Source organism: Marmota marmota, unplaced genomic scaffold, assembly GCF_001458135.2.
Source record: "Marmota marmota marmota unplaced genomic scaffold, marMar, whole genome shotgun sequence".
In the NCBI taxonomy this organism is placed as follows: domain Eukaryota; kingdom Metazoa; phylum Chordata; class Mammalia; order Rodentia; family Sciuridae; genus Marmota; species Marmota marmota.
In genome coordinates this window covers 24,673,969-24,698,407 of record NW_025999853.1, presented here as the reverse complement: position 1 = coordinate 24,698,407, position 24,439 = coordinate 24,673,969, and the positions used below count along the sequence as shown (strand labels likewise).

At 31.8% G+C, this 24,439-nt stretch overlaps 1 protein-coding gene across 2 annotated transcripts in view; it reads right to left on the bottom strand.

Annotated features, from left to right (window-relative positions):
• Positions 1 to 24,439, bottom strand: part of Slc6a15 (solute carrier family 6 member 15) — a 49,683-nt gene that overhangs the window by 5,746 nt on the left and 19,498 nt on the right. Inside the window, exons 2-10 of one of the 2 annotated variants that reach the window (XM_048804496.1) lie at positions 22,853 to 23,323; positions 18,829 to 18,944; positions 18,361 to 18,487; positions 17,093 to 17,274; positions 9,455 to 9,565; positions 5,888 to 6,129; positions 5,594 to 5,786; positions 3,714 to 3,906; positions 1,187 to 1,346 (exon numbers count right to left, since the gene is read on the bottom strand). In XM_048804496.1, the coding sequence (XP_048660453.1) occupies positions 1,187 to 1,346; positions 3,714 to 3,906; positions 5,594 to 5,786; positions 5,888 to 6,129; positions 9,455 to 9,565; positions 17,093 to 17,274; positions 18,361 to 18,487; positions 18,829 to 18,944; positions 22,853 to 23,141 (1,613 nt within the window). In that variant the 5' untranslated portion in view covers positions 23,142 to 23,323. Of the gene's footprint in view, positions 1 to 1,186; positions 1,347 to 3,713; positions 3,907 to 5,593; positions 5,787 to 5,887; positions 6,130 to 9,454; positions 9,566 to 17,092; positions 17,275 to 18,360; positions 18,488 to 18,828; positions 18,987 to 22,852; positions 23,324 to 24,439 lie in introns of both variants that reach the window. The other variant, XM_015482656.2, reaches the window with a different exon arrangement.

Here is a 24,439-nt window from a genome sequence, read left to right as displayed (position 1 = left end):
ATTTTTATAAGGTGTAAAGGTCAATGAATGTCACACAGCTCTATCATTGCTATTGCTATATAAGTATGTAATCATTAAATGTAGGCTTCCTGTCCTTCCTGGCCTGGAGCTTTTGACAATTGAAAAAAAAATGTTCTTTAAGCTTTGTCACAACTCATTTGATATCAGTTTGATGTTCTTAATGTAAGTTAAGAAGATTCTGGTGTTCACTTAATATACATTCCTTCCTACTTTACACAGGCTTTGATAATCTGAAGATTTTCCCCTTCAGTTCATTTATGTTAATTAGAGGCAATGAGTTTAAAATATATTGGACAAAAACATAAAATGTGTCTGGGCCCAGGGTTGTGGCTCAGTGGTAGAGCGCTTGCCTAGCACGTGTGAGGCACTGGGTTTGATCCCCTGCACCACATAAAAATAAATAAAATAATGGTATTGCATCCATCTACAACTAAAAAAAAATTTAAAAAGAGAATGTGTCTTCTGAGATTAATCTGATGCTTCATTTCACATCAATTATATATATATATATATATATATATATATATATATATATATTTTACATAGTTCAGAGGTTTAGATATAAAGTGAATTCAAGTAATGTCTCCATATGAATGTGATGTTTGGGTACAACAAATTTTACATATATAACACAGAACAGGATATATCATTTACCAAAATCATCCTCCTAAATACAGAATTAGGACACAAACAGTCCTCCCATAATATAGTTTTGCACAATAATTGGGAGATAGGCTCTAGATTAAACAGAAATGGCTTTGCAACCCAGATTGGCCACTGTCCAGGAATACGATGACCAAGTCACTAGGTCTGTAAACCTGGTTTTCTTCATCTATGAAATGTGGATAACAGAGTAACTCAAAAGAACTTTGTCTTGGAACAATGACAACATTCCCTAGCTCTTGGGATTTAATCTGATAATCAAAATTAAATCAAAGCTCCAGACTTCTACATTATATTATATCTACACAATTCTAAATACTCACCTAAGAGAGGAATAAATATTACTAAAATTGTTGAATGAACAAAAGCCTGTAAAAGATTTGACTTTGTAAAGAATTTTCCCTCTATTCATTTCTATACCCTTCTAAATGAATTATGTATTGATAATTGGTGTTTTCAAACTAGAGATGAAAAATGAAACCATAAAAACAAACATACTTACTTATCAATGCCATAAACGAAGCTTACGGCAATATTCTCCAGTATGACTACAATTAGCAGAGGCAATGTAGCAGAATAATCATCAAACATTGTAACAAAGTAATTTCCAGAGCGTTGCACAAATATTAGGCCAATACTAAATGCCAGAAGACAACAGATAACTGGAGGAAATGAATAAATGGGAAAAAGAAATGAGCCCCCAATCAAAGACAAATCTTTTAAGCTTCATTATTATTAGATTTAAAGAATAATTTTCAACCTCCACAATTTGTTATAGGTAATACCTTTCCTGATACTATGGGATATGACAGATTTGGAGTTAGGCTACTTGGGATTAACCTGAGCAGTAATATTAATTCACTATAAAAAATTACTCATCTCCCCATGTCTGAGGAAACTCATTACCAAACACAAACAATATATAAGGCAAAAGTGAGAGAAAATTTAAAAAGAATAAATTTCCCTATTCTAATTCTATTTCTAATATCAAAGTGACCTTTAAGGTAGCATGCCCTCATAGGTCTGCTTATATTTACTAAAGTTCTATAGTTTTAAACTCATAAGGAGTCTAATGTGGCTTAAGATTTAAAAACCCAGGTATTTTATACTGGATTGAAATATAGTTCCCTTTAAAACGTAACTGGAAAAATTTAACCAGAACTTGCCTCACCACCAACTTACATTTATATCTTTATCTTGTCTGAACAGGTTAATTTGGAAACTAATGATGACAGGGTTGAGCAATCTGATTACCCAAATAATAACTAAGAAAAAAACATCTAAATGGAGCTTTCACAGTAATATTTAGCAAACAGATACATAAACTTCTAAACAGTTACACTTAATGTAAAAACTTTGAGAGGCTTTTGGGAACCATGCAATATTCCCAAATTCTTGTTAGACTCTATTCTCTTTTTCCTTTTCTTTTCCTTCTTTCTTTCTTTCTTTCTTTCTTTCTTTTTTTTTTTTTTTGTTGTTGTTGTTGGTGGTGGTGGTGGTGGTCTTGGTGTTGGTGGAGATGTAAAGGAAAAGTTAATCACTGATTCCCTTATCTGAGTTATCTGAGTCATACTATACTAAAGAAGAAAAAACTTACCTAACAAAGATAATAAGGTAACAGTTCAGAGTAAATATAGCTTGAAGTATAAATATGACCCCAACAGATAGGAAATGGGAAAAACAGTGCATTTCCCTTTGCTCTTTCCAAATGAGTCTTCCAGTGGGAATCCCCTGAATTCCCACTGTCCCTTGTGTTTTCCCCCCTACATGTTAGTTTTTTCTACATTTTACATGCTCCCAACTATAAGAAGGAATGGTTTGTGAGAAGGTGGCAAAGACAAAGCTGTAAAGAAACTTTTTTAACCGATATCAGGCATGGAATTGATATTCAAAAGTAGAAATGGCTTTCTGAGAGAAAACAAAGAAGTTTAAAAAAAAAGAAGTTTATCATTTTTGTTCAGTTAAGTGCAGGACTTATAAATGTTTAACAAACTGCTGAAATTAAATTGCTTTGCTCACACATACACATACACATGTGCACACATTCTTAAAGCAGCAAGTGATAAAGGTATATATCAGAGTTATTTACACATACATTATTACTAAATTGTTCAAAGCAAAAAAAAAGGTGGCCTTGGGAAATTTGTGCACCACTACCCAGCATTCAAAAATCACTTGTGTATCTTTTTACAATTTTATTCTACATCCCTTGCCAGTACTGTTCCTTAATGGTCCCTTTATCTTCATTTATATGTTAACTAAAGCTAACCTCCAATGGCTAAGAAGGTGCATTCCCTTTCCAATTCAACTGCCATCTTTTTCTCTAAAGTTCTAGCTTCTTCTGGACTATTATAACATCTTCATTAATCTATCAGTACATTAAAATGATAATAATATTTATTTAATCTCAATGATAGCACTGTTGTGTTTGGAGAAAAGGATATTTTGTATATTTGTATCTGTCCTGTGATTTCTTTTATATTCTTTATGTTCCTCAAATACAAGGATAACAAAGTACAGAACTGGTACTTTAATAATCATATTAATATTAAACATGGTCATATTTATAACCATATTGATAAATTGTTTTATTTTCTACCTAGAGACATTAATTGCTAGTAAATTACAATTGTTACATATGAGTACTGGATTTGGGCTTATCATTTTCAAATGATAAGCATTTTTGATTGAGGATTATTCAATCTGAATTATTCTAGTTATAATTATTTGACTTATATACAAAATAATCCATGGACCTTCCATGACTTTGTTCTAGTCTCAGTAATTCATGTTAATGGCATTACTATTAATAAATAAAAATATAAATATTTATCAATGAAGAATTAAATATAACCTATACTAAACATATTCTTTATATAGTATGTAAGTATATATTAAAATTTTTAAATGTCAGTGGATATTAATAAAATCCAAAGCCTAACACTTTCCTGTTCACATCTCTAAATCTCTCACCAAGAATAAAATGACCTCTATCAGTTTAATGAAAAGTCAAATGCATAAAAACTCACCAGTAAGAATTTCCTTCCTCACTTTGAAAGTATCCACAATGGGTGTGATGATCCCTTCAATGGTCCCAAACATGCTGCCAAGCCCTAAATTTATCAGCATGAGGAAAAACATCACTGACCAGAAGGGAGATGCAGGGAAATGTGTCATGGCTTCTGTGAAGGCGATAAAAGCTAAACCAGTACCCTGGACTGCCTGAAAAATACAGAAAAAATGCAATGTTAATACAGAGCAATATCACCTTGGAAAGAGAAGGGAAATCTCTAAATAATGGCCAGGGGCTACTAGGAATAAGCTGACATAATTTAACTTGTTAGATCATGCTCTCCTTCTCAGATTTAATTAGATCAAGTAACCCAAATAATGAAACTCTAATTTAGCAGAATTGCTAAACAGTGTATGCAATTACACTGTGAGATAGTCTAAAGATTTCACAAGGATCCTGGAATGATATATTATATTAAACAATATACAGTAATTTTGTTTCTGTTAACCCATTACGTCCCATTGTCTCAGATATGGAATACCTATTAAAAACTAAAAAAATATATATCCTATGTAATTATAAAATATAGAATTAGTATAGTACATAATATGTAATATTATATAATAAGGATATAGTTATAATATTAACATATTGATATAATATATCATAAGCTCTATATTATTACTTTCAAAATTTTCAACATACCTATATCAATTTCATTGAAATACTTACAGAATTGAAAACTCGGTGTTTACTAGGTTAAAATGTATGAATATGCGTAGTGATTTACTATCATAGAAACATAAATACAAGTACATATGTACCTATTTCTGGACAAAAGCTTAGTATTGATTAATTAGTAGCTTTACCAACTGGTATAAAGCAAAAATAGGCTATGAATACTAAACTGTTTTAACTTAAAAAAGTGTGAATGTAAAATAAAAGAAAATGAACAGAATAACTGGAAAATAAAAAGCCAATTTTCAATCTTAAAAGATAAATCCACTACATTTACCCTTTTCTACTTCTGATAGTCTCATCTCATTACCAAATATTAAAAAAAAGTTGGTCCAGCAGAATGAAATGAAATTACTAGCAAATATTAACATGAGTTTATTTCTGATAAACATCACAAATATTGAATTCTAAAATAACAACTTACTTTTAAGAAACTAAACCTCTAGCCAAACTTTTAGTTGATTGTGTTATTTTATGAATACAACAGATAGATCACAATTTTTTTAGAAACTTGCAAAAGCAAATTAGGAATTATGTTTCCTTATTAAATCCAAGGTTATTATGTCAAAGGGGGCTTCATCTATAATCTCAAACATTATTCTTTATATCAGTCTCAAGTAGAGTTAGTTATCTAAAGCCAGATGATAGTGGCCAATTTTACCACCATGGCTTTATTTTTGACAATACAAGGAAACACTGAAAGCCAATACAAGGGTATTTATTACTGTTTACTAATCTCTTGCTTATTAAAATATGTAATAATGGCTAAGAGGAAAGACAATCCTGACTTGTTGAATATGGAGGTCATGGAAGGCATTCAGACAATGATTCAATGTATAGCAAATGAGTCATAATTCAAACTCCATGTTAAAAACAAGAAAGCTATCAAACTACTCATCATCCTAGGATAAAAAACGTCTTTTTATTTATATTCACATTTTAAATTGCTCTGGCTCAATCAATAAAATGGCTTTTTAAAATAAAGCAAATCTTCATGCTGTGAGAAAGTATGTTCTCTGCAATGAAGCATTTGAATTTTGAAACAGCATGATATCATCTGGGCATTTTAAAGGCTATTTTTCAGGAAAAAAATCTGCTGGATAATGCACATTTTAACAATATAATAATTATTTCATTGCTCAAACATGACCTACTAACTTTATTTAGCTCATCTTTGATTTGGCAGGAGTTGAGATGAAGAACAAAAAACTCCTCTTCTTTCACTTTCTGAATGATGTCATAAACTAAGTGATAATCTTCAGCAGTAATGTGAGAAAGGTTGATATGATGGGGAATAATATCCTGACTAATGTTTCCCATTTTCAAAAATTTTATGATCATCTCAGAATTTCTGAAAAATAGAACAACATGTGAATGAGCACGCAGGTTCTTTGCCACGTATTTTCTGTACAATTATGCCATCAAAAGCTAATGGAAATTAATTATCCATACTGTGCAATGCATTTCTCATTGACAACATTTGCTTTGAACCCCAGAACTGCAAACACCACCAATGTCGCCAGAACAGAAGTGAAAAAATTGATGAAAGACACCAGAACAGCATCAAAGTGGCAGTTGTTGTCTCTCTTGTTGTAGCTTGAAAAGGCAATGACGCCACCAAATCCCAGACCTAAGGCAAAGAACACCTGAGTAGCAGCTTCTCTCCACACCTTGGGCTCCAGCATTATTTCAAGCTGTTTGAAATTAAACAGAATAGAAATCAGCTACAAAATAATTAACTCATATGGCAGTAGTTCTATTTTTAAATAAATTACAATGACATTTATGCACCCAAAGGGTATTAAAATCTGGAGGATAATATGTTCTTAAGCAGAAATCTTTTCTTTTTCAGAGAAATAATCAAAGAATATGAATAGGAAAAACTATCAAGCCTTTACATGGAGGCTTTACTAACATCAAAATTCTTTACCTTATATAGGAATTTTAAGTATTTTACAGCAAATTATCACAGAAGCATATGAAAGAAAAATAAATTATCTTCAATTATTTCCCATTTGTCTTTTTTTTTTCTTTCCAAAGCAAAATAAATCAATTACTAGTAAAGGTTAAATAATTATTTTACTAAATACTCTTCCATTCTGTGTCTTCTGGTAGAAATCTAGTGGTTGAAGCAGTAAGCAATCATCAACTTGGTAGAGTTGAACTATGTCAACGTTGTTTCAGAGTTTTCATTCAAAACTTTCCTGAAAGATTTTTCTTTGAGAATAGAGGAAATTCAACTATGCAATCTATAAGATACCCTTTCAGATACAATGTTTTAATGTTCTGAATCTGTGAACACATATTTTAAGTAACTATGGCTTTACTTCTTAAGTAACTATCAAATTATTTCAAAGACATAAACAAAACTTTTAAATAGACCAACTATTATTAGCTATAGTTGACATAGACATCATTAGACATTTAAGTTCTATTTTAATAGTAACTAATGTTTAAATTGTACTTTTTACTTCTTTAGTGAAATTAACCCTATGAGAGCAGGGTCAAACGTGGTTAAGAAATGAACTCCACAGAGTTTCAGATCCTGATTCTGCCATTTAATGATTGAATAATAGTGAGATCTGAGTTTCAACCTCCTCAACAGAAAGATGGAAGTAACAAGACATGCATTACTACCACAGTACCTACCCTACTTTAAGTGCTCAATAATTGAAAACATATATAAACTATAGTGGCTGACACACTGATAGGCATCATATATAGCTTATCTTGTTTAAAATTCACAACAGCTCATGAAGTTGTGGTTACTATTATCTGATCTTTCAGAGGCCAGCAAAACTACCTAAGATTTCACAGAAGTTTTGTGGTCAAAGTAAAATATGAAAATAGGTTAATTCCAAAAAGTCATGCTCTCTCAGGTGTTAGGATTTGTTGTTTCACTTAATTTTTAGTCTTTATTATTTTTAAAAAATATTAAATATTCTTGTCAAACATAATCATGATTATATTTATAATTTATGAACAGTTAACTACGATACATACAACATTCATTCACCATTTTGCATTACCAGTCTGAGAAATGCTGGTCAGACATGCAAGTGCCTATCTCAATTTGGCCCACTAGATGGCAGGAAATACCTATTTACTAAAGGCAGTGTTCAGATTTCTTCCATTTAGTTCTTTCAAAGTATTTTGCATACTTAGGTACGTTTTTTACCCTACATAAACATTATAAGTTAAAAGGTAATTTAAAACTACTATCATTTTTATATTAGCTATCATATCCTACATGCTGACCTAATACAGTAACTCAATTCAATAGTGAATGAAAAGTGAATTAAGAAAAAATTAACATTTTAATAGTAATTCCTACTCCAGGCTAAAAATCTTAATTTATGCTGCATTTTTCAATTGTGGGGCCATGTAAAGGTCCTATATCAAATTCTAAAATATCTATGTAAATCAAATGTTTAGAATTGTCACAAGAAATTGACAATTTAGAAAGCAGATAGATTCCAGAAATTCATAAAGAATTTGGTTGTCTCGAGCTCAGAAAATATTTTTTTTCCAATATTATAAATATAAATGTTTGGGGTCATTAAGTATGGCTCATTTCAAGCAGATTTTAATTATAAAGTGGCTGAAATTTATAATTCTAGTTTCTCCCTGAGTACAGGTTCCAACAACTCTAAATTACACAGGACTTTTGAACTAGGCAAGAAAACCAGACACCAGTGTCAGCATTTTTGCGACTACAGAGTAATATCAACTCAGAACCAGACACAGAGAGAACACAGCTGCGTTTAGCTCCTGTCAAGGCAGCTGCCAGGAGACACAGAGAATTCCACAGAAGTGAATCCCTCCTGCCCAGTCACAGCCAGCAGGAGCTGCACATTAGCCGTTCAGATAAATTCCAACTTCTGAATGATTTTGGAAGCTGTCTTTGTACTGTCATATCTTTATGTCTGCCTATGATAGCATCAGGAAATTCATAGTGAGGAGCCTTTCATTTTAGTGAATAACATAAACCTGTGCTCCTCAAAATTTATTTTTGATGGCCTGCCAGATCAAACTAACAAGTTATAATCAAGTCCCCAAGTTCTGAATAACCAGTTTCCCTGTGCCTAGCACTGAGTTCAGCTCTACTAAGTTGAATGACAGTGTGAGTTCTAATAACTCTAGGAAGCCCAATGAGAATTTTTCTGAAATATATAAGCATTTATAAAAATTTCTAAGATAAGCACTACACATATTTTTTTCCAGGAGATACAAAAACCAAAAAACAAAACAAAAACTTATAAAAATTAGATTTTCTATGAAACAATATTCTAGAATGTAGGGGGGGTGGGCATCTTTAACGTACGCCCATGGATTTCAGGTGATCTGCTAATCTCCTCAAACTCCAAGCAAATTAATATGCTCATTATGTTCGTATCTTCTGATAGCAATATACTATTGTTGGTTTTTCGAATGATTTCAGGACACAGAAAAGGCTAAGAACCACTGAAATAGAAAGGGAAGATTGAAAGGTTCTAGAATTTACTGTGAAAATTGGAAGTTAATTTTAAGAGAAGGATTTTTGAAGTTTAAATTCTGATCATCTTAGTCTAAAAGTAAAATGGGACCTTTATCATTGGAGATAGATAAATTTAATTATAGATATATAAACATTTTAGTTTTGCTAGGATGGTTAACATAATTATAATTTAAAAGTCTAATGTAGTCCGTAGCAGTGGCACACACCTGTAATACCAGCTGCTTGGGAGGCTGAGGCAGGAGGATCACAGGTTCAAAGCCAGCCTCACCAACACAGAGATGCTCTAAGCAACTCGGTGAGACCCTGTCTCTAAATAAAATATGAAAAAAAGGACTGGGAATGCGGCTCAGTGTTTAAGCACCTCTGAGTTCAATCCCTGGTACCCAAAATAATAAGGGGGGAAAAAGCCTAATGTACATATGTTGGAACAATTATCCTTGAAATGTAACTGTGGAAATATATTTAACAATATACATGAATGTTTCCTGATGATACACTTTAAATAGAAGTATGGCACATACCTTGGGGGTGAACATGTGGCGGATACCATCAATTGAGCCATTTAAAAGGAGTGCTCTAGTTAGGAAGCATATAAGTACCACATATGGGAACAGAGAACTAAAATACATAATCTGCAAGAAAGAAAAATAAAATTATATGAGATTCACAAAAAACTATTTTTACAGTTAAAACTGCTCTTCTTTTATATGTATTCAGAGTCACAGTTTCTATAATATTCTATAATATTATAATATTAATATACTAATATTAATGACTTATAAAGCCATCTTTTAAGAATAGATTTTAGTCTTGACTCAGCCTTATCAAAGATCCTATTTGAGACATAATGAAAAATGCTAAAAGTTTATTTTTCATTTTTAAATGGTAGATAATAATTGCATGTATTTATGGGATACAGTACAATAATTTAATACATATATACAGGTGTATTCATGTGTAAGCACCAAATGGGGCAATTAACTTGTTAGGAACTTTCAAATTCCTTTCTTCTAGTTAGTTTGAGATATACAATAAATTATTGTAAACTACACTCTATTGTGCTACAGAACACTAGGATTTATTCCTCCTAATTGTATTTTGTAACCTGTCATTCAACCTCTCTCTATCCCTGTCCTCTCTTCCCATCTCAGCCTCTAGTGATCATCATCCTACTCTCAGTTTCTATGAGATGAACATCTTTAGTTTCCACATGAGTGAGAACGTGCAGTACTTATCTTTCTTGCCTGCTTATTTCAAATAAGATACTATCCTCCAATTCCATCCACATTGTTGTAAATGATAGGATTTCATTCTGTTGGCTAAATGACCAAATAGTGTGTGTGTGTATGTGTGTGTGTGTGTGTGTGTGTGTGTGTGTGTGTGTGAGAGAGAGAGAGAGAGAGAGAGAGAGAGAGAGATATTAAGGAAACTTTTACTTAATTTCTTTTGAAATAATAGTCCATAGATATAATACACCTGGAATAGTGTTGATTCCTTATAATTCACAAAACAACCAACATTGACAACAAAAAACTAATGTGAACTAATTCCCCCCAAATTTCCTACTTCTATTTAAGTTGTTCCTTTCTTTTAATCAAAGTTCCGTTATAATTCTGATAAATTTTACAAAGCAGAGAATGGTCTCTACACTGTCTCCTATACAAACTGAACAACTAACCGTGTAAATTTTCTACCTTCTGCTTCAGCAACTTTTCCCACTAAATTAAACAGTTCAGCAAATAGTTAATTACTTCAAAGGAAAGGTTCCCGCCAAACATTCTTCCACCTAGAAATCTCCATAGGTCTAATAGGTCTCTAAAACGTTTCAGGTCTGGAAGCAAACTTCTCAATTTCCCCAAAGCTTTTCTCAACTATCTTCTTTCAGAAAATAGTCCGCCATCCATTCAGTTGCTGAAGCAAAACATCTAGAAGCAGTCCTGGACTATTTGTAATAGTCTTTCAACTGTTTTTTCCATGCTACCCTCGGGCTATATCATTCACTGCTTTTCACAGAGTTTCTAATACCATTGGAATTGCTCCCTCTGGCTAGCAAAGCTGTGCACTAGAGAGCCTGCTGTCCATCTCTCTCCCCTGCTGAGCTTTGGTCCTTCAGACCTTTGTTGTCTGTGGGTGTACTAAGTTTGCACCTTTCCCTCTTTTGCACCTAACTTGATCCTCTTTATTACTTAAAGCTCATCTTTATCCTCTCCCATAAGTCTTCCCTGACCACCCAAAATAAGGCCTTGTGTTTTTCTATTCTGTATCTCCCATGTGCCTTTCCCCTCTGCCCCAGGAAAGGTAATGATATAACCTTGTTTGGTTTGGTTTGGTTATTTTATGACAACACTTAGCACTACTGAAATTGTCTATGTGTTCAATTATTTCCTGTACCCTCTCCTGGAATATAAGCTCTGTGAGGGCCAGGGTCTTTTCTATTCACTGCCATCTCTCAAAGAGCTGACATGCCGTAGTTATATGCTATATATCTGTGGAAGGAAGGACTATGGGTTGGGAGGCAGAAAGAATGGAGAAAAACTTCCATCACATAGCATGGCTCAGGTCAGGAAAGAGACTGAATCCAATATTTACTAAAAATGACGTAGAAGAAAAAGCATGACAGTAATTTGCATTTCCTGTATAGTTTTACCCACTTAATCATCACAATTAAACATGTGAAAGACCCAAAGAAAAATGTTATGTATAAGATCTCAGCATATTAAAAATCAAAATAATAAATGAAATATCTATATTTTACTTTAATTAGTTGTAAAAAATACAGTTGTCGAGTTATTATAGGTTGTTAATACTTTGATTATATTTCTTCACTTAAATTTGTGGCTTTATTTTTCTCCCTGCTCACTTTTAGTTTTCTTTTAAATTTATCATTTGTCTTGATTTCACTTGATTTAAAGCTATGCCCTTTATGATTCTTCTTCACAGTGTTTAAACATAGTCAAAAGCATGAATTTTCTTTTGTATAATATCTTAAACTTTTTTTTTTTGGACAAAACTCCAATCTGCTACCTCATTAGTGACTTAAATGCATTCCATTAATCCCACATTTTGAAAGTAGAAATGAAGGTTATATAATAAAATAGTCTGAATAGGTAAATTATTTTTCCAAAGAATAACCTTTTTAAATTTTACACTTCTATTGTATTTTTTACTCTTAATTATTTTACATTTATATTTTACTTTTATATTTTTAGTAATATTTCAAAGTAGGCACTAAGGGAAGAAAAGTTTCCTCTTACATTTTTTCCAAGCTAATCAATTCCAACAAATCCTCAATATGTCCCTCTTCCCAATGTTTATAACCAATTGATCACCAAGTCCAATTGATTCTGTCACAGATATTACACAGCTCTCTTTCCATCCTCTGTGACATGCCACTTTCATTCTGACAGTAGTTCCAGATTATCTTTCCTCCACATTCTGGCAGCTCCCCTCTGAATCTGAGAAATCCAAAATTCATACTACTTCCAACGTGAGCTTTCTAAAGATCTCATGGTGTTACTGACCTGCTAAAAATCCTCAAATATTCCACAGTTTTTGTTAAGTCAAAGCCCATTATTTTACCAGTATCCACAAATACCTCAATATCTGTAATCAACTTACATCTCATGCTTTGTTTCCCACAAACTGCACAAATTGTAGGTAAAAGTCACACAGAAGTACTCAGTAATCTTTGGGCTTTGAGCATGCTGTTTTCTCTGTCTACAGTTTTCTCTCTGAATTTTCTGAAAATCTTCTCTTCAAACATCAAATCTTACCCCCAATTCAGGTTAATTTCAAAGGTTACCTTGATTCTATCAAAAACTCTCTCTATTACTGCACTTATGATACATATATATCTATACCATTAAATTGTGAGTTTCATAAGGGAAAGATTATGGTCTATTAATATTTGCATATCCTTCAGTGCCTGATATATAGTATATAATCAAAAATATTGAAAATTGAAAAGAACATACATTAAATTAAATTTGCCTTTTTGTACATATTCCCTTAAAATTATTTTCATCCTATAATATTTCTTAATTTCATATTAATTATATAATCAGACTTATTTCAATTTTCATTTATTGATTCAACACATATGTGAGTTCTTAAAGACACTGATCTGGATACAGTGATAAGATAACTAATATAACTTCCTAACAAGGAACAGAAACAGAAAATAACAATCAATATTTTAAACAAAAGTTGTACTTAGTAGCTCACATTTCATTTTTATTCTTCTGTTAGCAAATATAAGGATAAAATATTCAATTATTAAATTCCAAAATACAAAAGATATATCTTAACACAAAGCAGAAGCATCCCTGTTGTTTTTAAATAATTTTTTTTGCGTTTAATCATATGGCTCTAATCTTATTATATCAAAATAGACAGCTGTATAATATCTTTAAAAATAGGATAAATTCAACCTTACTGGCTATATATAGCACAGACACATCTAAACATTGTATACATTGCTACCCAAAATTATTTTCTTAATATCTTTTAGTTGTCAATGGACACAATGCCCTTATTTTATTTATTTGTTATGTGATGCTGAGAATGGAACCCAGTGCCCCACACATATGAGGTAAGTGCTTAACCACTGAGCCACAACCACAAGTCCCCAAAATTATTTTATTGTATGCATTATTGCCTAAAGTTCCTTTATCATACATACTACACACGTTGTTACCTAAAATAGTATACATTGTTATTTTCACATTAACTAAAATTATTTTGTGAATTTTTGGTTTATTGCCTCTGCCACTAGAATAGAAATTCCATGAAAACAGACACCTCATCTGTTTTATAAGTTTTTTATGAGTGTTTTTTATTAAGTGTTCAATAAATATTTGTTACACAAGTCAGTGAAAGCCTGAATCATCCTCAAGATGTCCAAAAGTATGTACTTTTAGAACAAAGGGATGAAGCAATGTAATATATTCCATTGGCTAATTTTTTAGATTCCCCTCAACCTTTTAGTTAAAACACTTCACAGTAAGTCTTTTAAGAAAAAGGCAGGAAAATCTTGAGTTCAAAGCCAGTCTCAGCAGATTAGCAAGGCACTTAGCAACTCAGCAAAACCCTATCTCTAAATAAAATGTAAAAAAGGTTTCTGAGGATATGGCTCAGTGGTTAAGCACCCCTGGGGTTCAATCCCTGATACCAAAAATAAATAAATAAATAAAAAAGTTTAGCAATCAAAATATTGTAAAAAATAATTTTGTTTTGCTGAACTCTCAAAAAAACTAGAAAACATAATAAACTAGTTTTTCTTTACATCTTACCTTCCTTTGCCTTTATTATAAAAACACCCTCAGAAAGAATCATTATTTGTGAGGATTTTGTCACCAGTTTTAGTTCCATGAGCCATTTATTGGCTATTTAATTCTGGACAATTATTTATTCCTTCCAAGTTTGTCAACTTTGTGATAAAACGAGGATAAAGAATTCAACTCATGACGGATAGATACTATGAGCTAATATATGCAAAATATTTAACACAGTTCTGGCAGTAACTACAAAGAAGTACTGGTAGAAAACATTATTTTGGAAGTAACCTTAGAGGTTCTCATTTCTGTACTTTCTCTTTGAGTAGGAGACCCCCTTAATTGACACTGCCATGGGGAGACAGTATAGCCTCTGACCAAGGATGCTGAGCTCTACCACTGAGGAACTGATTTGTTACAAGGCCTCACTCCTGAAAAACACTCCCCCACCCTCCATGATCCCCATATTGGATCATAGTTCTGTTCTCTGTATCCACACAGAACAACCTTATTCTTCTTTTGGTTTGACTATAAAGAAGATTGTGATCCCAGAGCAACTACTTCCCCTCTCTATAAAGAAGGGAAAAATAAGATTTCAGTTAAACCCAGTATTGTAGATGTGGCCCAGCTGTGGTGTGTCTACCTGACCCAAAGGATAATGATACTATCACACCCCTTTTAAATCATGCAGTTTCCAATTAGCATATGAGCATATGTGTTGCATATGTGTTCTGATGAAGCATATCACAAGCTAACTCATGTTTTTTCTTTTAGTTGCTAAATTCTCTGTGAAAGTTTTACACATACAACATTTACACCATATTTCTCTACTCTGTACTGGTGTAACTATTTATTTGGAGGGTTTTTTTCAGGGGGTGTAGGGCAAATACAGAACTTTATATATATACATACATACATAAATGTAAATGTGTATATATATACATATATATGTATATATATATATATTCCTCATAATTTTCATTTTATTATATTATCACCTTGTTCCAGATTGAGAAATTATAATAATTTTTCATACTACTGTTCATATTACTTATGGTTAGCTTTCTTCCCATCTGGACTATTAAATTCCTTCTTTAGATTTTACCCCAATGCCACTGTCTCCCCAAGCCTTCTCATCAAAACAATAAATTGTATGTGCTATATATATTGTTATATTTCATTTGATATATTACACGACATTAGGAAAAAACAACAATATTGCTGAAGAAATTTCAAATGTTCTCCTCACAAAAAATACTAAAAATTTTAGGTGACAGAAATGTTAATTAGTTTGATTAAATCTTTCCACATTGTGCTCAAAAAATCATAATACTAACTTTGTACCCCATAAATATATACAACTTTGTCAATATGTAATAACAAAAGTAAAGAAGTACTATTTTAAAAAATGAGCAGCTCTTTGGAGATAAGATAAAGACTAAGAAAAAAAAGGAACAAACTTTGGTAGTAAAAGAACTTTAAAACAATGATTTTTTTTAACATCTGGCTCATCATAATTGGTTCTCTTTTTATACATGCTTATCTTAGGAATCATTTAAATGTGGTCAGATCTGGATTAAATTCTATTCCTTTATTTATAATCTAACTGTAATGTGACTCTGACATAGAACACATTGTTTGCACTTACTTAAACATTAAATACAATAACAGTTTTGAAAGATCTAAAGATATTCAGATGTGTTAGGCATTGTATTTACTGCTTCAATGGCAAAATAGCATATAAAGTTTCCAGTGGGAAGATAAATGCAAAATGAATTGATTTATAAGTTAAAAAGTCATAATTATTTTTAACTGAAAATAACAAGAAGCAAAGATGAATTAGATGGACTTCTGACCCTGTAAAGTTCACTAACTAGTAATTTCAAACATCAGAACGATGGGCATTTTAGCATTATTATCACTGAACACAGGTTCTGGATTTAGACAGATTTATGCCATGAAACTTTGGGCAAGTTACCTAATTTCTCAAACCTCTTTTTTTTCTGTAAAATGGGCCTGAAAATAGCAATTACTTCTGAGAGTTACTTATATAATTATAAAATATAACAAGTAGTTATCCCAGTGCCCCGAGCAAAATAAACATGTACTAAATAGTGACTTCTATTATTTTTCTTGCATAAATTGTTGTCTTTACCAACATATTATTATTGTTGGTATTATTATTACTATTGTTATTAACTACTACTGTTACTATTACTATTTCTACTCCTACTAATAAATGATGGTGAGTTACCCTAAAAAAAGATACATGCATCCTGTAGAACAGCAACAACAAGCCAAGACATCTAAAATTCACTTAAGGTATTTTCAACTACAGCTTCTTCAAATTTTCAATTTGTCCTGGTAGACAAGCTCTTAATTCTTTTATATGACTCTGAATTTTCTGTGATTATCAAAACTACCTAACTGATGTTTAGAACTTTAAGAAACATTTCATTCTACATAATTTTAAAATTCTTTATGCAATGATTCCTTAGAATCCCTACAGAAGAGAAATGCATGATATAAAACAGAATAAATGCATTATTCATTATACTACTTTCCCCAGTTTCCAAGATTGGAACTAAATGGTAATGAGAAAATTGAAACATAATGGCCAACTGAATAAATAACAACAATGACAAAAATAAAGGTCTTTTATGTATGGACAAAAATTTTGAAGATTTTGCTGAAATAAGGAAAGGTAACACATGACATTAAATTTCACTATAAAATACTTATATCTTTATTTATGTCCTTTCCTAAACACACTTTCAAAAGCATTTTTTCCACCAGAATAAAATGCTATACAAATTTGTGACAACTTGGGGTGGGAGGTAAGGGAATGGTGCTTAGTAGAATCAGGAGTGGCTCTAACATACTAACTTTTCCAGAAGACTGGATGCCTTTGATCATTGCCAAGCAAACCATGACCCAGGCAGCCAGCAAGCAGACAGTCATCTTCCAGTTCAAGCCCCCACTTTCAGAAATGGAACTGGAAATATTCAGTGCTTCTCTGTACCAGTAGTAGGTGGTAGCAGAACTTTTTTCACATTCTGGCTCTATCACTATAGAAAGAAAGGTAACACAAGAAATCATTTCAGATTATATAGAGAAATGAGTCCATTTTTTTTCAGTAAGCCTGCAAATCCATTCTTAACATTCTCTAGAAAAGTACTGCTGTTGTACACCAGCATTTAAATTCATAGGAAGAATAAAAAACTGAACAATACAAAAAAATTGGAGAACCAAATGACATCTGTCCTCCTTGATATTTCCTATTATGAAGTTCTGAAGTAAGAATATGTGAGATTCTTATCAAAATAATTAAAATAAATTATGTATGTTGCACCTATCACTCCCATAATGATCTGATTGATATCCTTGGGTAGTACTGTCACCACAACTCTACCTACTAGCCACACACTTTTGAAATGAGGCTAGCCTAAAGCAATATGTGCTTTAAGTATAAAATTCAAACTGTATTTCAGACTTCATATGTGAAAATTTTAAATTATTATGTTAATAATACTTATATTAATTATAGGTTAAAAGCATAATATTTAGAATAATTGGAATAAATAAAATATTACTTTTCATATTTCTTAAATGTGGCTACTATAAAATTTTAAGCTACATACATGAGTTCTATTATACAGGACATTGTTCTTTATATTCTTGGGGGTTTTCTTTGATTTTGTTTTTTGTTTTTGTTTTTTTATGATGAGAAACCTACCAAAAAAATAGAACCTAAGATGTAAAGGCAATTACTATAGTTCACATTCATATTTCTGCCACTTTTTTGTAGGTTTTAATAAAGATGTAAGGTATCAATTAGGGTACACAATAAAAAAGACTCAAAGTTTATAAGTGAATATTTAACCTTAAATATTTAAATATTTAACCTTAAAATATTTAACCTTAATGACACAGAACAAGTAAAATAAGTTGGAAAGAGTCAGTAAAATCAGATGATAACAAAAGACTCTCTCTCTGAGTATGCCAATCCAGAAAAAGAAGGAAGTCTGTCATGATGATAATTTTGAAAGATTTTTCCACATAATTTTCAAAAGGCAAAAAATAATTTTGAAAATGTGTGCTTTAAAAAAATCTTAGAATCTTTAAATACAAACACTACACTGCACATGTCTTACAAGTATGTGAAGCATTTTTCACCAAAGGACACTGATCCCAAGGTAGAGGTTGCTGAAAAGATTGAGAAAAGTAAAACAGAGTCCAGCCAATGATGACGTTGTAGTAGAGAGCCACAAAATAGCACACCTGCAAAATGAAATAATATGATTGCATTAAATCTCTCCCATGCCTCATCCTTTAAAAAGAGATGTAATACATAAAACTCCATTTAACATTTTAAAATTTCTCCTCATTTTATTTTTTATTTGAAACACATTATATTTTCTTAAAAGTCAATGACACTTGAAGGCCTTAAAGCATGCATTATTGAGATTGAGCTACATTAAGATTTACAGTCCATCTTGCCTATTAGTCTATACTCAAGTAATGTTCTTAAAACCTAATTAAACGCACTCTGAGTTTCATTTAGATATGAATTATATCATTCCAAACCCTGAAAATATTGCATTCACCACCAGAACACTTACTACACAACTTGCAAATCCAATTCCACCCAGTTTGGGGCTTATGTAGTTCCACACACCAATGCTGCCTCGCCGAATTCTTTGACCCACAGAAAGTTCCAGGAAAAAAAGGGGAATACCTATTACCAGAAGTAGTATTAAATATGGTAAAAGATATGCACCTACAGAGACAAGAACAAATAAAACAGATTATATTTTTAATAGTCAGAGTAGAGAACAAATTAATTCTATTACATGAAAGACAATATTTGAGCTTCTTTAAGTTATAATTATAGATGACATTAAAGAAAATTTAATTTTATTACTTTAAACTTTCAAAATTTTTAAACCTGAATTTGACTTCTACAAAAACTTTTTGATAAAATAATTATGATAAAAGGCTATTAATAGTTTAATTTTGGGGGGCTACTGTAAAATGGCTTCTTCATTTTCCAATTAAATAATTGATTTTTTAAAATCAACTCAATTTAAAATCACCTAAAAAATGTGGGAGAAATCTCATGTAAAGAGAAGAGAGACATATAGAACAGAGGAAGGGGACTAGAAGGAGAAAAGAGGGGAGGAAACGGGGAGGTACTGGGGAAAGAAATTGATGATATTGTATTGCTACACTTTGTTCATGTACAAATCTGTAACAAGGAATTCCACTGTTGTGTATAATTACAATGCACTATGTTTTTAAATGGAGGTAAATCAAAAAGTAATTGTTTTCTGGTGTAGATTTTACAAATTCCTAGAAAGCTTCATATAATGTTTATAAAGTCATTTATTAATAGCTATATAAACTGATTTAAATCATATATTCCCAATCTGAAAAACTGGAGTGAATGAGATTTTATGTGTATTAAAAGTGACTTTTTGTTTTCCAAACACAGTAATATCACAGAATAAAAAACAACTGCCTAATCTGAAATTTAAAAAAAAATGACAAAATGACTTCTACTAGGGTCAAATGTCATTTTTCTCATATACATTACATAATAAAAGCACATGTCAGGAAAAAATTTTCCCTCAAATCTGTAAGAAGGGCACAAGTAATTGAAGAACTGAAATAGTTGATGTCTATTATAAAAATGCATGTGCCAGGAGGAGAGAATTATTTTCCATTTAAATTCCAAGTGAAGACATATGACTAGTGATTTTAAAATATAATGAATGATTTGTCAATATTAATATCAGATCCAATTAATTAGATAAACAAGTTAATCATGAAACCTGTACTCATTTCCACATGAGAAAAACAGGCGAATTATTAATAAATACCTTTAAGTTGGACTTTTTACATTCATATTTCTTAAGTGTGGTCCAACTATAGTCTGTTAAGTGTAGCAGGAAGGCCTTTAATTGATGGTACTAATTCTCATTTTTATGAGGTCATTTATTATATATTCCATATTTTTAAAAATGTGTTTAATTTTATTTAATAGATTTTGGAAGATATTCAGATTGTTCTGGCAATCTGAATATCTTCCAAAGAAGAAGTAAATAGTAATAGATTATTTTCAAATTAATTATCTCAGTATCTATACATCCCTTCAGTGATAACTTTATACAGTAATTCCCCCTAATAGAATGGTTGATACATAATTTCTACCTCCCTATTAATCTCAATCTTTCAGATTTTAGTTGATTGTACAAATGACTGAACTTACAAAACAAAATTACCTAAATTCTAATTCTAAAATGATGAGTAACATTCAGGGGCTCCTGACTGGAACATGTTTCCCAAAGGACTGAAAATGAATTTCAACACCAGGATCAAACTTTAAGAAAGTGAATGAATTTATTAACATGTGAACAGCTAAGGAAAATAAAAGAAAGAAAGAGAGAGAGACTTAAGACTGGACTCATTGGGAATCTTTCCTGTTATGTGTACAGGATATGCTACTTATACACAGCCCTTTCCTTTAACTCAAATGATTCTAACTTTAGTCTCATATTTAAAAGTCATAGCTAAAATATAATATTTACTATTAAAGAACTCACTATTTTCCAGGCACATTTCTAAGACCATTACATATAGTTATTTCTTCCTTAAAGAATCCAGTGAGCAAGTACAAGTATTAACCCCATTTAACTCATGTGGTAACTCGTGAAAGGTCACATGGTGCCAAACATGGAAAACAACCAAAGTGACTTCAAAATAAGATCAAGTTATTTTCTATACCATAGCACTTACTAAGCTTGATCACTGTGGTTGAAGTATGATCTCTTCAGATAAATCAACTTATATGGGGATCTATTATTTTTTCCTGTTGTTCATAAAGTGCCTCAAATTATTAATGAATAAGATTTTTGTAGCCTCAGGCTCTTGGGCTAAATGACTGAGAAACCTCAGTACTATACTACATGCTGAGTGTAACCTTTAGTCCTCTAATGCCATCTTAAATTATAAAACCTCTTGTTTTATGATACATGCAATGCAGCTCTCTAGTCTTTGTGTTCAAAAGATAGAAAGCAACACTACAAAATACTGAGGTATTTTCACTTTTTTACATATGGAAATAAAATGGAAGATCCATGTTTGCTAATAACAAATTGCTAAATATGAAATCTCTCAGAGCTCCCAACCAAGATAGATTGGAATGCACAACCCAACTTTTCAGTCAAGACAGCTTTCTTCCTTAGTATGGCTAGTAGTTCTCCAAAGAAAAAGATCTCCAAATCAGAATTTGTCTTCTGCCAGTCCTGGAAAATTGAATGAATTTTGAGAAACAAAAATTTAAGGTTTTGTATGGTTGCTTATAGTTGATTTGATAATTTAAGTCTTATGTGATGCTAGTAACCAGCTGAGGAGAGGACAGCTCTCAGTGATTGATGGGTGATGCATCAGGACTTTAGTATTAATTCTTACCTATCAGAAGACTTGTCAGATAAGCTACTTTTCCCAAACCTCTTGTTTTGTACCTGGATGAATTAACCAGCTTAAACATATTTTGTTACTATAAAACCTTAGCTTTTTATCTGTTACTTAGGGGAAAAAATGCTTCACATACAAAGGTTTATTTTATTTAATTTGATGCAGCATTTGTAGATTTAGATTTCAACTACATCTTTTGTTCAATCAAAAAAATTATCATAGGCTTGAATCAAATAGTGTCTATTCTTTGTGTGATGATATGTATAACTTATGGAATATTTGGGGTTTAGTCATACTTATTTTAACAGCTTTCATGTAAATAGATAATAAAATTTCAATCCAAACGTTACTTAATTTAACATTGTTTGATATTGATGTGCTACAGAATTAATTTCATACATCAACAATTTCTTCCTCTGTTGAGATTTTTTTCCTAGATTTCGAAGACAATATCTACTAAGGAAGTCTGGATGATTATATGCACAAAAACAAATAGCAGGAATATCGATGATGGTTCAGTAATTTTTGCTTAAAATTAAGAATACTCATGTATTTAAATTGAATGTTGTTTCAAAAACTATAGAATTGCAAACCAAAGATTTAAGATCTTTAAGGATGAAGAAGACTAGCATTATATTAATTATCTGGTGCCATTCCTTCTACTGGCTCTAAAAGTCCTGGTCAGCATTTAAAGACCATATTCATTCCACATTGCATGTCAGTTTTGCTTTATAAAGAGTGAGGCAAATTAAAATTCAGAGTTAATGAGTCCATAGGGAGAAAATTCTCTCTGTCTTCCTTCACCAATGTTGGCTTATGTCAGAAACTTTAGGTTGTTCTCAAAGGGAATAAATGACAGGCACAATCGATGTAACATTTGTTAGAAAAGTTCCAGTCAGAAATCCAGAGATGTTTATAACATTCACAGAAAGAATTTGAGAATGTGTTACCCTTAAGCATTCCCTGAGTATTTGTAGCAAGCCAATCTGTTCCTATGGAAACCTAATCTGAAAACAGAGCTGGGCGCATTTCCCACAAATGGGTCTCCCTAGCTTTGCAATGGAATTCATAGTTTCAAAAATACTGAGACTAACAATGGGAGCTATTTGAAATAATCAAATGCAATTTACTATTCCAGTACTTTATCACTTAAAACAAAGAACTTACCACCTCCATTCTTCTGACAGAGGTATGGGAATCTCCACACATTCCCCAAACCTACAGAAAATCCAACTTGAGCCAGGATGTATTGGAGCTTACTGTTCCAAGCTGGTCTTTCATCTTCAGCTTCAGATCCTTCTTCAACTTCTAAATCTTTCTCCTCTTGGACGTCAACAATTAGTTCACTCTTCTTAAAAGCATCATCCACAGAGTCTTCATTGGAAAGAAGGTCTTTGACAGACTCAATAACCTCATCGTCTAATTCTCTTTTTACCACCTTGCTATTTTTAGGCATTGGAAAGTACGAGAAGTATTATTTTTAAAAACTCCCTTATGGCAAATGTGTTAATTCTATTTTTTTAAAAAATGTTACTTGATATGAAGTAAAGACTTAGGAGAATATCAAATAAATCCTTGATTCAAGGTGATAAAGTCTTATGAATCCTGGATCTGTTATGTCCAATATTCTGTAGATACCTGTAAAATTATAAGTTGAAAATTGATCATATTCAATGATGAAAAAATTACAAATACTGAATCACTACCCTTTCTTGTTCATATTTACAATGGAAACTCTTTCTATAGAGTATAAAAATATGATTATCCCTGCCTTTCAGAGCTTAATATTTCTAAAAGTATAAAACATATAAAAGCGTATGAGTTTCATACACATTTTCTTTTACCTAACTTCCTCCTTGCAAAAATCTTGGATCTCGGATACACCCAATAAATAATGTATATTCTACTCACTAGAAATTAAAAGGTTGAATTCTTCCTTTTCCCTCCCTAACTAAAAGTTGATTTTTTTCCTACACGTCTTATTTTGTTCCTGATACAAGAACATTCACAACTGCAAGCCAACCCCATAAATTTGTCTTCTACATTATTTCTTCTGCTCAAGTATTCTTCATTCCTCATCCACCCGCTTATTTGATATTGTAATGGAGACTTATTCAATTGGCTTTAAAAGCATATATCTAACAGAGATTAAATGACTATTAAGTAACTATAGTATATGGTAGAATTTAAATGATCTGACATCATCATAACAGAAGAGATCAGGTATGATGGTTAAAAGGTACATTACAGTTGGTCAGAAATGGAGTGAGACCACACCAAACATAAGAAGTAGGATGAATAGAGCAGGAAGCAGGAAAATTCCTGATATATTTGTGAGCATCTTCTAAACTCAAGGAAAACACTTATCACTTTGGGATTTTTATCTTTTCTATTTCTATGTTACATTTTACATCCTTTAACAAACTCAGACATAGGCTAAGTGTAGAGAGCACATTCACAGACCAACAGAATTGTCTGATTGAAAAAGTGACTAAATAGCCAGGCTCTGTGGTGCACACCTGTAATCTCAGTGGCTTGGGAGGCTGAAAAAGGAGAATCATGAGTTCAAAGCTGGCCTCAGCAAAGGTGAGGAACTAAGCAACTCAGAGAGAATCAGTCTCTAAATAAAGTAAAAATAGGGCTGGGGATGTGGCTCAGTGGTTGAGTGCCCCTGAGTTCAATCCTTTGTACCAAAAAAAAAAAAAAGTGACTAAATATTTGAGAATCGGATGGGAAAGCTTTAGAAAGAATGAC